The 14,442-nt window shown below is 39.3% G+C and overlaps 1 protein-coding gene across 3 annotated transcripts in view; it reads right to left on the reverse strand.

Annotated features, from left to right (window-relative positions):
* The window catches only part of LOC144260728 (LIM zinc-binding domain-containing Nebulette), a 408,056-nt gene that overhangs the window by 184,121 nt on the left and 209,493 nt on the right, over nt 1-14,442 (reverse strand). For all 3 annotated transcript variants that reach the window (XM_077809449.1, XM_077809448.1, XM_077809447.1), the window contains exon 4: nt 12,657-12,764. In XM_077809449.1, the coding sequence (XP_077665575.1) occupies nt 12,657-12,764 (108 nt within the window). The remainder of the gene's footprint in view (nt 1-12,656; nt 12,765-14,442) is intronic.

Raw genomic sequence — 14,442 nt, forward strand, 5'->3', positions numbered from 1 at the left:
ACACCTTGAGAATTTATATGGAACAGAGCTGAGCAATCCCTCCAGTTCCTGTTAGCTATATATTACCATGCATAACTAAACATTATGATGAGCAGTCAAAGGAGTGTACCAACTTGATCCAGCATATTTTACCATTTTCACAGCAATTTCTCCACTGTGGAATCTGTCTCTTATTTCTACAAAGCCCAAGAAAAAAACAAAAACCAAAAATACCCAAAACAAAACCAAATTGCAAACTATTTCAGGCTTTCACAAAAATATTGGGGTTGCTAGCATAGACTGGAGAGAGAGCCTTTTAGAAAAGCACACAAACACTTCTATACCTCTATAGTAATTCAGATAATACTGAGAGCAAAATGGGCTAGAAAATAGTAGTAGTCTCATTCTAATCTGCTTATTGGAAGGGCAAACTCTTATCCTCTGACATCTTTGTAGGCACAAGCAGAAATGTCACATGCAAATTTCCCCACCTCCCCCCTTACATTAGGCCGGTTAACAAGTTTAATCACATTGACTTAATAAAGTGTTGGCTTTGTCACAACTAATGCAGCCACTGACAAGCTAAAGAAATTTAGTCATTTGTGCTAACATGCAAAAAAGAAAAAAAAAAAAACCCTGAGTGTCATAGATGACCGAATACCCCTGCCTTCAAGGTAAGCGAAGTCTGAAAGCATTATAGCGGTGAGACATTCAGATCATTAGGGATCAGGATTAGAGATGGCTTTAGAAGAAGCAGAGCATCTTGTTCTTCAGCGGGAGGTATACTGCTTAAAATGCCATCCTAGCAACTGCTAAACAGCACAAAAGCATTAGAAATAAGATAGAATTAAAGGCTGAAGTGTTGGAAATATGAACAGTCTCATACCCATCCAGGAAAACGAAAAGTAAACTTTTTATTGTAAGAAGGTACACAGGAATGCCTGAAAAAGCCTAAACTCTGGGCTTTAACTTTTAAGCCACTTAATTTCTACTCATTTTGAAAATTTAACTTCATTAACACTCACTTCACAAGTATTCATTGGTTAAAATCAGAGATGTGGCCTCATTTCTTTATTAAAAGATATTTTCTTTATTAAAAGATAAAGAGAAAAAGTCTATTACATAAAATATATTTATTTCATTATTTAGCTGAAAACCTCATTTTACAACAGTAAAATTAATTACCTCATTTACCTCACAGTGTGAGGTACTGAAAAGCCACTGAAAGAAAAAAATATCTGCTTTCAGTAACTTTCTGATTTCTGACATGATTTAGTAACTTAGTAACACAAAGTCAAATGCAATACATTTAACATAATTTATTAGCTCCTGCTATGTAACAGAGATTTGCCAAGTTCACTTTCCTCTTACGTTGTGAAAACTAGTAAAGGCCCATGTTTTAAATGCAAAGCTTTAATCGGACTTTCAAATTCTTTAGTCAGAATCCCAAATTGGTAACTTAAGTGGTTATTCTGAAAAATTTTTCAAATGTTTTTATAACTAACTGTTATTGCAATGCTCCTTCTACAAAGTATAGCCTAGGGAAGCATAGAGATGAGATACCATGGCAACATTATTTAGTTGCAAAGGCAAAAAAGGAGGACATAAGTAGGTGCATTAAATTGGCAGTTACATGTCTGTGTACCAGTTTTAGCCTCTGGATATAGTATTTGAACTTCCTATTAAATATGTGCACATCCCAGCTCTACGTCATATTACAAATGTCTTTGTTGACAAGACAAACAATTATAAATTAAGAAAAGATCCATGAGATTGTGTCTTCCACATAGAAAACTAGTAATTCAAGAAACTACTAGATAGTTTCCTCATGTGATAAACTTTGCTTTGGCCTTGCAATTCAACATGAATATTGTACCATACCTCTTGAGATTTGGGAACTGCTCTCTTATTTGCTCAATCTTTTTCCTTTCTGCCTCCTAACCAGATGACTTTGTTAAATCATAAGAAGAAAATCAGGTCCTCCTCCTTCCCTCCAGACAGGATTGAATAGTTTGGTCATTGAAAAGCAGAACTTTCTTACTGAATTAGAGGATTCCTCATGCAAAGCATCCCACAAACCCAAATATAGGGATTCGTTTAAGTGATTTATCACTTGTTATAAAAGTGACAGGAATGAACATAATGCTGTAACGGCTCTGACTTAGGACTTAAGTACCACTCCTCTAATCTATCCTAAAGAAACATTTTAATTGCTTCTCTGTAATGCTCAGATGTTTTAAGGAAAAATTATTTATTTACGGCTGCTATCCAAATAATTGGACTATTTCACCTAATTGCACTTAAATTCTACAGTTTTGCAACCAATTTACAATTAGCATGCATTTCTCATGAATATTGACCAAATTATAGAATATAGAAAATTCATGCCTTTGAGGATTCTTCTTGACTGCTTGTTTTATGTCTATCACACAGCATAATTTCATATTGTCAGCATAATGAACAATAAGAAAAGGAGTACTTGTGGCACCTTAGAGACTAACCAATTTATTTGAGCATGAGCTTTCGTGAGCTACAGCTCAAAGTGAGCTGTAGCTCACGAAAGCTCATGCTCAAATAAATTGATTAGTCTCTAAGGTGCCACAAGTACTCTTTTTCTTTTTGCGAATACAGACTAACACGGCTGTCACTCTGAAACCTGTCATAATGAACAATGTTACAGTCATCCTGTCAACGTTACTTATTTAAAACAGAATCAGAGAAGATAACTACAACTTTGATACATGTTTTAACACAGTAAGTTCTATGACTTTTGATAATCGGGCAACTTCCCATCAATGTTTATTTTATTATAACTCATGCTCTATCTTTAAATCTTAGAAGCGGACTCCTTTAAAAACTTTATAAAAAGACTTTCTGAAATTATATGTAAACCCATGTAGCATATACAAAATATACAGAAAATACAAAATATTTGTTATAAAAATAGAGAAAGAAGAGCTTTTCTAACCTAGTCAAAAGAATAAATTCTGATTGGTCCTGGGGATTGGTCCTGCTTTGAACAGGGGGTTGGACTAGATGACCTCCTGAGGTCCCTTCCAACCCTGATATTCTATGATTCCCTATATGCTAAATTAATAAATGAGCCTGTAATTTAAAAATTATCACTTTGTAAGATACCTGAGGCCTGTTCTTGAACATCGGTACCATATATACTTGATTCTAATTCTGGACCTTCACTTCACTTAAAATATTTCCTCTAAGCCCAGAAATCTTCCTTGATAACTCTGATCTCAGAATTGTAAGGGTTCTTTTGGAAGCCACTTATCATTGTTCACAGGTTCAAAGAGAACCTTTCAACAATAATAAAGTCTTCAAAGGTCTGCTGTCAGTTTCCAAAGCCCCTATTCAAGATACAATGTACTTCTATCTGACAAAACAGTACTTTCATTTCAGACCATTTGCTGATGTGGAGTTTCTCTTGCATATTTTTAGCTTACCAGCAGAGCAGTTCAATATAAATGTAGGTATAATATCTGTCAAATTTCAACAGATTTTTTTCTCACTTGAGAGCTTATCTGAATTTGTATGTATAATATAATTACACATGGAACAGATAGTGATGGCTACAGTTAAGGCTGCTCAACGCCTTCCATTATAAGAATCTATTTTCAATTACTTATAACTTTGCCAAACTTAACCTACTCAAGCTGACATTTTTCATACCAGGTGTTTGCCTCAAGATGATTTATTTTGCTTTTAATTTTAAAGTTTCAGCTAAAACAGAGCAGCTGCTTCCAAGAATGAGGTTAGGAGAAAATATATTCCTTTGCCCATGTTAAAAAAAATTTTTGCAACTGCATCATTGAGAAGGTCTAGCATCTCCATGTTTTGGAGCAGGGAGTTTAAATTTTGAGTGGGGGTCACTGTGGTGTAGGGATGTGCCTTTTGCCATCCATGAAAATTTGCTTAAAGTTTTAAGCCTCTGAAAAAACAGTTTCCACAAGTTCAGTAGCAATTTGCTAAGGTTTGGCAATTAAGCTCCCCAATTCCATCTCTACTGAGCATGGTCATCCTTCCCCACTCCTCCCAATACCACAGCTCCAATATGTTGAATGGAATACCCGTAACATCCCAAAAGAGCAACTGAGCAGTTGCCAATCCAGGGATGCACGGGCTGAGCAGTACTTTTCATGCAATAGCTCCTTCCAAACACAGGGGGCTGCTGTGGCACCAAAGGAACTGAGAGCAGAGAGATATCCTGTCCTGTGTTCTCAAAGCTCCTTCTGCTGGTACCCAGGTGGCATGAAGGGGAAGGAGGAAGCTACCAGACTTGAATACAGAAGGGTAAGAGGCAGGACAGGGAGGAAGGGGCAGGAGGTGGGGGCAAGGTGGATGAAGAAGAGCCTGTGGGGGGAGCATGGATAGAGCAAAAGACCAGAGCAGAGGATAGGAACAAGAGGAGGAGAGAGGGGCAGGAGCCCAGGGGTAGGTGGGACAATAGAAGCAAAGTGGAGGCTGGACAGGGAGAGGAGCAGAGGGAGGAGGATAGGAGCAGGGAGGAAATGGGCAAGGGCCAAGGGAATAGCAGCAGGGGAGGAAACGTGGGCAGGAAGGGGAGGTGAAACGGAAGGGGGAAAGTGGGAGGCTGGAGGGACAGGGCTGGGAAGTGTCTGTAATCACTAGAGAACACTCCCCTGCAGAACCTGGAATTGAACACATTATTCCTGATTCTTCACATTCCTTTGTTGTCTAGCGAAGTGTGTGTCTCCATCCCTTCCACACAGAAAATAACAGCCAAGTACTGCTACCAGTATTAGCTCAAGTGGCAGAGAACTGGTGAAACTAAAGATCCCAACCCTGCTGATGATCCATGTCTTATTCATATATTCATAGAATTTAAGACCAGAAGAAACCATTAGATCATCCAGTCTGACCTCCTGTATGTCACAGAACCTTATATTTCATCCAGTTACCCTGTATTGATCCTAATAACATATTTTTATGCATAAAAATAAAGCATGAATTGTGTTTGGCTAAAACATAATCAGAAAGGCATATAGTCTTGAAGTGAAGACAGCTGAAGATGGGGAATCTAACCATTAGAACAAACTATCAAGAGAAGTGGTAATCAACCTCACTTAAAAATTTGTTCCTTATTTCCTGTTTGAATTTGTCTGTCTTCAGCTTCCAGCCATTAGTTCTTGTTATGCCTTTCTCCATTAAATTAAAGAACCCATTAGTACCTTGTATTTTCTTCCTGTGAAGGTACTCATACACTGTAAGTCACCTCTCCATCTTCTTTCTGATAAGCTAAACAGATTGAGCACTTTAAGTATCTTACTGCAAAGTATTTTCTCGAACAATCAAATCATTTTTGTGGCTCTTTTCTGTACCTGCTTCATTTTTTCTACATCCTTTTTAAAATGTGGATACTAGAATTGTACACAATATTCTAGTATCAGTCTTTAATTACATGATCACATAATACTTTTCCCATCTCCTTCAGAGCACAGAATGGGCCTACTTTGGGGAGGAATCGGGGTTGTGTAGTGAAGAAGACTGTTCGCTGTAGGACCCCTGCCTCATTTGTTCCAGAAGCTGGCAGGCCTATGGTGAATGAGGCAGGGGCTGTAGGGGAAAAAAGATTGGACTTGTGAGAAAAGCTGTTGAATGGCACCCTGAAGGACTGGATTGTATCCAAGGCTCTGCCCCAGAATTCCCATATGGGGCTGGGCAAGTCACATAAACTGAAAATTGTACAGATGACTGTTAAATGTTAATTTTCTGATTAACCAACCTGAACTGCAGAACTACTGACCACTCACAACTACTACAGAAGTCAATGGGAGATGTGCTTTGAACATATAAACTGTTATATAATGATAAATACTCTGAAAAATTAGGCCCAAGGATTCTCAGATACATCAATCAAAATTAGTTGACACTTTTTACAATTTTGGCTTAAATCCTGTGTATAAAATGAAGATTATTATACACTCATCTCATGAGGTGTTGTGAAGAGTTATTTACAGACATCAACGAATTTAAAATATGACAATGAGAGCTCTACAGAAAAGCCCACGAGGGAATTAATAGTTCTCTGTTCAGTGCTGTACTAGGATGGTATGCAGCAAATAATGGATGGCGACACACATTGAGTGATGAGGATAAAAGGAAATACTGACTATTGCCTCATTCAGCAAACACCAGCCATGCTATGCACTGTGGAAAAACGAGTATGCACTCATGTAATTAAAGACTATATCACAATGAATACATAGAAGGGGGCTGGATTAAGATTTCACAGGCAGCCTTAATTCTTGCATTTCTTAACTTTTGTGTGCTTAATGTTGCAACCTTAATAATGTTTTTTTACAATGGGTTTTTGTTTTTTGACGGACTATATATCAAAACTTTGTTTTATATACTGGAATTTTATACATTTTAAAACACATTCTTGAAGTTTTCCAAATGCTTATTTAATATGTTCTATTTAACATATATTATTTAAATTGTGTTTTTCCCTGCATCTCCAGTCCTCAATCGTGTGTTCAGGCACTTTCCAGATTTTTCTTTTTACCCATTCTACAAATTTTTGGAATCTGTTTGCAATAAATATTCACAGCCACAGATAGGAGTAATAGGCTTTTTTGCTGAGTCACTCCAACATCATGTGCCAGCACCCTGCTGATGAAGGCAGAATTTCTGCCTTCTTACTATGATGGGATAGGTCATATGGATCCTATCAGCACTACCACCAGAGTATAAGGTTTGAGTATCCGAAGGTTCTCACTGAGATAAGCCATAGCCTCAGGAGAAAGCGCAGAGCTTCAGTTTATTGCTGACTTAAGTACAACCAAGTCTAATGTAAAGACAAACCTCCAAAAGGGATGAGTTTGGACATGACTGACTGATTGAGAGAGAGAGAGAGAGAAAGAGAGAGAGTGTGTGTGTATTAACAGGAAGAAAGACCCTTTTATCCTCTAAATCTCTAAACTGATGTAAAATGTTAGGAAAATAATTAAATGTGTTACATGTAATTTACTTTAACTGAAGTTTTGTACACTCTGGGCTCAATCCAACAAGATAATGAGCAGTTCCCGGAGTTGCTCAGCACACTTAATTGCTAGTGGTGTCAAGGGGACCTGAAGGCAAACACCACCTTGCAAGATGGAGCCCAATATTTCCATGCAGTTCAGAAACTGGTGAGTGTGTATGGAATATTTTTGATGTCAGCAACTACATTTTTCATCTGGCTCAACTATAATTATGCACACAAATATAAATGCGTGTTGGCACTGGTTAAATTTAACATAGGACTTCCAGATGACAGATTAAAACTATCATGTTTAGAAGGAGAAGACAAAACAGATAAAAATATCAGCCACTTGGTTAGGCAATGTGAAATCCAATTTTACCTTTAATAAATGTTCACTCTTTTTCTGTGTGATATAACATGCCTTTCCTGTCTACTTACTGGCACACCACAGATTACTCTAGCACAGGGGTGGGCAAACTTTTTGGCCTGAGGGCCATATTGCGGTTGCAAAACTGTATGGAGGGCCAGGTAGGGAAGGCTGTGCCTCCCCAAACAGCCTGGCCCTCACCCTCTATCTGCCCCCTCCCACCTCTTGTCCCCTGACTGCCCCCCTCAGAACTCCCGACCATCCAACCCCCCCCACCCACTCCTTGTCCCCTAACCGCCCCCTCGGCAGGAGCGCGCAACCCCGCCACCCAGAGAGCTGCCCACATGGCGGCGTGGCTGCAGGGGAGGGGGGACAGCAGGGGAGGGGCCGGGGGCTCAAGGGCCGGACAGGACGGGCCAGCGAGCCGCAGTTTGCCCATCTCTGCTCTAGCACTTGAGTTAGTTGTGTGAAATGTTGACATTCATGAACCTGTCAGTTTTGCTCCTTTCTTTTCATTCAATTCCTCTCCCCCTTTTTAACCAACTAACCACCTTTTAATCTAAAGTCTTCAAGCTTTAAGCTTGTAGCCTACAAATGGTGCTCCTGGGCTTGATGTTAACAACTTCTCCTGCCAATTTTCCTTACAATCTGTTTTGGCAATTTGAAAGTGCAGTTTATATTAGAGCAAGTAAACAGGACAAGCAAATGTGCCAGTAAGTTCCAAATATGAAAATGTTTCTCAAACATACAGTTAGGGCCAAGCTCTACTCCGAGATGTTCATAGCACAAACACAGAAGCCAGCAACAGAAGTTTTTCCTTTAGATACTGTGTGAGGACACGTTTGGGTCACATTTAAGAGAGTAATCCTCCTTTATCCCGTAGGTCTTTTGTCTGAAAATTGATATTTAGATCATTCATATTTAGGAGCAAGTTTTGCCATCAGGTACACTCCGGTAGGGTTGCATGGATATAGTTGAGGGTAGATTGTGACCCCTACTACTTAAAAATGTGCCTCAGAGACAAAACAAAAAAAGTTACCCTTCTTATGATACAAATTCATGCACTCAGTTTTTTGAGAGCTTATATTACCAGATTTCCATTGAAATGAAAACAATGTACTATAAACCAAAATTTATTTCTAATGAAATTGAATATTCACATCAGAATTCAATTATCATTTGAGGTTTAAAATGTTATTTTCATATAACTGGGCAAAGTGACTGTGTTGATTTACTTCTTGGTACATTAGGCTATTTTTTGATTTGTTCCGTTTTCAGTTTTTGCAGGGTAAATTAAAGCCATTTTTTAGAGCTCACTTTTTTTTTTTTTACATGACCTCCATCCTTCTTTCCCCCAACATCTTGCATATTGTCAGGAAGGAGAATACCATGTATATATAAAATAAGTAAATGAATACATATTCCCAGATCTCTGGACGAAGAAGGCAGTAGATGTGTGCTTTTTCTGTTCATACATGAATTAAATTCAGTGCCCAGAAAGTGATCAAATGCTTATACTGAAGCGAGATTAGGTAGTACCAACTTGATCCAAGGCAGGCATCCACTATGCAAGATTCCATACACCATCATGCTTATCCAGCAAAGCCAGTGGGAACCTGCCATCCAGCTCCTGGCTTCTTCTTAACAGAAACTGTCCATTTAACCAAACTGTAGAGATGTTTGTTTGATTTTAAATTTGAAAGAATTTACCAAGAACTAATTTGAGAACAAACAACTTATTTCATATATGACACAAATGAGGTTCCAACCTGATCTCTAGAGATATAAGACTAATGGCACTAAGCTAGGGCCAGTTCCTGCAAGTTGTTGCGAGTCCTCCATTCCCATTAAGGCTGCTTAACATTTTATTAAATTGTGTTGCTATTTTTTTCTTTAGCTATGTGATTCCCTTTTCAAATTTATATGCACAGCTTCTTCCCCTCCCTTCAAAACTGCATGTGCAGAAATAGAGCCTTTGCAAAATTATTATGGCCATTTTGCTACCTTCTCATTTTCCTTGATAAAATTCACCAGTGTTACTGGACTTTCAAGTTAAATGTTTTTCATTTTGAGAATATTTGACTGCATATTGGAAATTATCCCTCACAGCTTACAAGGACAAAAACAATGGCCCAGATCTCTAACAAAATAAATGCATTTCACTGCACACACAATTTGAGATTTCTGTGTGCATATTATATGACCATTTGATGCCACAAATCAGTGACATCCTTTGCTGCAGAGTGGATGTGAATTTTTATGTTTCAAATATTGAACAAAACGAATTTATGACATCTTAAATCGCTCCATACAAATTGGAAAATGTACAGGCAATTTAAAATGCTCATCCATCCATGAAAAGGTTGCCCAAAATATCTGAAACTTGTCATTAAGAGACCTACTTAATTTATTTAATTTTCCTATATCAATCTAGACTAGAATGCTTGGTTTGTGACTGTCATGCCAACATGATACTAACAAGCTATTACATTTGTTGCTATGGGGCCTGATACTCAAAGGTGCTGTGTGCCTTGTGAAGGCTGCTCCAGTCCCACTGAAGTCGGGAAGTATACTGCACACCTTGCAGGATTGGGCCATTAATTCACACAACGGTCTGAAGACACAGAGCAAATTTCACTCATTTCTGAGAAACTTCATCCTGATCCTGCTATTCCAGGGGTGGGCAAACTTTTTGGCCCAAGGGCCACCTTGGGGTTGCAAACCTGTATGGATGACCGGGTAGGGAAGCTGTGCCTCCCCAAACAGCCTGGCCCTCACCCCCTATCTGCCCCCCTCAGAACTCCCGATCCATCCAACCCCCCACCCCGTTCCTTGTCCCCTAACCACCCCCAGGATCCCACCCCCTATTCAACCCCCCTGCTCCCAGTCCCCCGACCCCTATCCACAGCCCTTCCCCCTGACAGGCCCCCCAGGACCTCATGCCTATCCAACCCCCAGTTCCTCTCCCTGACTGCTCCCCCCTGCAGAACCTCCGCCCCCATCCAACCACCCCCTGCTCCCTGTCCCCTGACTGCCCCCCAGGACCTCCTGCCCCTTAACCAACCACCACCCCCACTCCCTGCCCCCTTACCATGCCGCTCAGAGCAGCATGTCTGGCAGCCACACTGTCTGGCCAGAGCTAGATACACTGCTACTCTGCTTGGCAGGAGCGCACAACCCCGCCGCCCAGAGCGCTGCCTGCGCGGCGTCGTAACTACTGGGGAGGGGGGACAGCAGGGGGCTAGCCTCCCCGGCCAGGAGCTCAAAGGCAGGGCAGGACGGTCTCACGGGCCATGGTTTACCCACCTCTGTGCTATACCAATCATGCCTCACATTCCATTAGTATTTGTCTGATCTAGGCACTTCAGTGTCTGGGTTGCTGCTAACAAAAGAACAACAGTATTATGCACTCCTTTTATAACCCTTTTTTTTAAACCCCCATCTATTGTTTTTCCCCCTTTCCAGTTATATTTCATTATAACACAAAAGAATCGTTCATGCATTATAAAAGAGACAGAGCACTATGAGAATTTTTGTGAGTGCTGCAGGACTTAATATCAAGACAAAGGGAAATATTTTAAAATGTCTGTTTCTACTGTATTACATCTATTGAGAATATAATATTATGGGTATTGATAGATATGCACATAACAGTGCTAACTTACCCCTGGAGTGAAGTTGTTACAATTTCATTTCAAAGACAATCTTTGAGAAGTGTCCAGTAGTTATGGGGGGGAGGGAAGAGAAAAATCAATATACAACTAAAAATTAAAAAAAAAAGATTATTAATAATTTTTATATTTTGCTATACATTAAAAGTGACAAAATTTTAAAAAAATATAAAAGAGCTTACCTTTCAAACAGTTAAAATCTTAATGAGATCCTTAATCTAACTGTGAAGTACATTTCTAAACTATTAAACACAGAAGTTACTCTGTGAGACAGAATCTAATAATAATTAGATTTAAACTGTGTTTTATGTAGCATCCTTCTACAAAGTAGTATGATAAGTCTAAAGGTGTTTAGGATAGGCATAATTGAAATTTAACTTCATTTACCACATTTTTTTATTCTAATTTATCCTTCAAGATTAATTCTAATAAAGTCCTTTGATTTCAAGTCCAAATATCATTTATATAGCAAGAGAAGAAAAAAAATCTTTATTGACATATGACATCTTTTTCAGGTATGGAAAGATAGGAGTTGCACATCCATGCTTTACACCTATTCCCCTGCATCGAAAAAGGAATCTAGGAAATAAAGTATTTCTTACCTAAAACAAAATTTCTTGGTCTGAAAAGAAATGCAAATGTGTTCGGTGCAAGAGCCAGACAGTACAGTTAATTAAGCAACAAGGTCCCATGCCTGCAGAGAAACCCTTCGTTCCACTCAATAAATATTTTTCTTGCAAGTTGGTAAAGGTCAAGATCCCTTTCTGAAAACACTTTTCACCACTTTTCACTTTTCTGGTTTTGTGCAACTATTTTTTTTATGGCTAAAACAAAGGAAAGAATAAAGAATGTATAAAAATAGCTTACAGCGCCTAGCTCTGAAAGTCAGAATACCCATTAGAACTGAAGCTGGGTAAAGCTAAACGCAATGTTGAATTTTATTCTACATAATATTCACTGGACATTTATATTATGTTATATAACAATTCTCCATCTTTGTGCAGTCAGCTAAATGTCCAATGTAGGAATATATGAATATATCAAATAGTTAGGGTGGAATTTTCAAAAGCACCCTAGTGCTTTTGAGGATAAGTTCCATTTTTGAAAATCCCACTCCATGTCAAAGGTGTTATTCAGCATTAATATTGATATAAGTTAATGCATGACAATGCTTTTCCATTGCTAGCATTTGTACCTCTTTTCTTCTCTACATGCCATTTTCCTGGTATTTTCCTTCTAAAATTAAATATCAGTGTCTTATTTTATTTTAGAATTTTATTTTGCAAGCTATGCTTACTTTGAGAACTCCTGTAGAGGAATATATATCAAACAATATAAATCTTATTTGCAAACAATAACGTTAAATACAAAAGCAAAATGCATATAACCTTTGTAGTATAGCAAATACTACAAACACCTTTGATGGAAACTGGAGAGGTGAACACACTTTGCCAATGTGCTGTGTAAGTGTATGGTATAAGGTTACACACATTTCAGAATCTGACACACAAATCAGTCATCAAATTCATTTTCTTCACTCTCACAGACTCCATCAGAAACATCACAAACCTACAATCATGCCTTTTCTTATGTGTACCATGTCTCTGATCGGCTATCACTTGAGGAGATAGTCACATACGTTACTAATTTGTTCCTGAGTCCTTTTCAGTCTTTGTAATTCAGGTGTGTCAGTCACAATGCTGAACCCTCTTCCTTTGCTTTCTTCAAAGTCTCTTTTGTATTTAACCTAAGGAATAGAAAATACAGAAGAATAGTTATTTTCACAACGTACTACTAGTAATATCACAGACTAAGATTTTTTTAAGTACTTGTGACTGGCTGATAGCCTTGGAGGGTGAAGCCTTCTCTTTATCCACAGAAAACAGGGCAGCAGTTGGGCAAGCTTCCCTACTGTTCCACCCATGTGCCTCATCTTTGCTGTGATCACAGGTGCCGACTTCCATTGTTCCCGGTGGGGTGCTCGACCCCGCCCCTGACCCACCCCCATTCCACTCCTTCCCCAAAGTCCCTGCCCCCATTCCTCCCCTTTCCCCAAGCCCTGCCCCACTTCTTCTCCGCCTCCTCCCCTGAGCGCACCACAACCCCACTCCTCCCCCGTCTCACCTGGAAAGTCCTAAGCGCCGCCAAACAGCTGTTTGGCAGTGGGAAGTGCTGGGAGGTAGGCGGAGGAGCAGGGACACAGTGCGCTTGTGGGGGGGATGGGAGGGGAGGTGGGGCAGGGGGTGAGGGGAGCTTGGCTGCTGGTGGGTGCAGGATACCCACTAATTTTTCCCTGTGGGTGCTCTAGCCCCAGAGCACCCATGGAGTTGGCACCTATGGTTGTGATGGCATCACCATCACATATACTGTAGGAGTGAGAACATCAATCTTAATGCCCATTTCAACCTTATACCAGTAGCCTCTGCTGAAGATCGCCAACAAAGATGTCACGCAAGAAGCATGAAAGACTGACTACATTCAGACATGCTTTTGTAATTAAAAATAAAATTTAGTGGAGGTTAAATCGGGGTTCATATAACATGTTTCATGTTCCAAATCTCTCTTTATAATGGGGTTCATCATTCTTGTCCCCATTCGACACACAAAAACTAAGCAACTGTTAAAAGAATATTATATACAAGCACAGCTCCCACTGACTTTTTGGTTGTGTCAAGGTTCCTTCCTCACTCTGAACTCTAGGGTACAGATGTGGGGACCTGCATGAAAACCTCCTAAGCTTACTTTTACCAGCTTAAGTTAAAACTTCCCCAGGGTACAAACTATTTTACCCTTTGCCCTTGGACTTCCACTGCCACCACCAAACATTTATCTGGGTTTATTTATTAGGAAAGCATTGTTTGGACAAGTCTTTCCCCCCAAATCCTCCCAACCCTTGCACCCCATTTCCTGGGAAAGGTTTGGTAAAAATCCTCACCAATTTGCATAGGTGACCACAGACCCAAACCCTTGTATCTTAAGAACAATGAAAAAAACATTCAGGTCTTACAAGAAAAATTTTAATAGAAACAGTAAAGAAGAAGTAACAATAAAGAGAATCTTTACCTCTTAAAATTAGGATGGTAAATACTTTACAGGGTAATTAAATTCAAAACATAGAGAATCCCTCTAGGCAAAACCTTAACTTACAAAAAGACACACAGACAGGAATATTCATTCTATTCAGCACAGCTTAATTTCTCAGCCATTTAAAGAAATCATAATCTAACGCATATCTAGCTAGATTACTTACTAAGTTCTAAGACTCCATTTCTGTTCTGTCCCCGGCAAAAGCATCACACAGACACACCCTTTGTTTTTCCCTCCCCCCAGCTTTTGAAAGTATTTTGTCTCCTCATTGGTCATTTTGGTCAGGTGCCAGCGAGGTTATCCTAGCTTCTTAACCCTTTACAGGTGAGAGGATTTTT

Source organism: Eretmochelys imbricata, chromosome 2, assembly GCF_965152235.1.
Source record: "Eretmochelys imbricata isolate rEreImb1 chromosome 2, rEreImb1.hap1, whole genome shotgun sequence".
Classification (NCBI taxonomy): domain Eukaryota; kingdom Metazoa; phylum Chordata; order Testudines; family Cheloniidae; genus Eretmochelys; species Eretmochelys imbricata.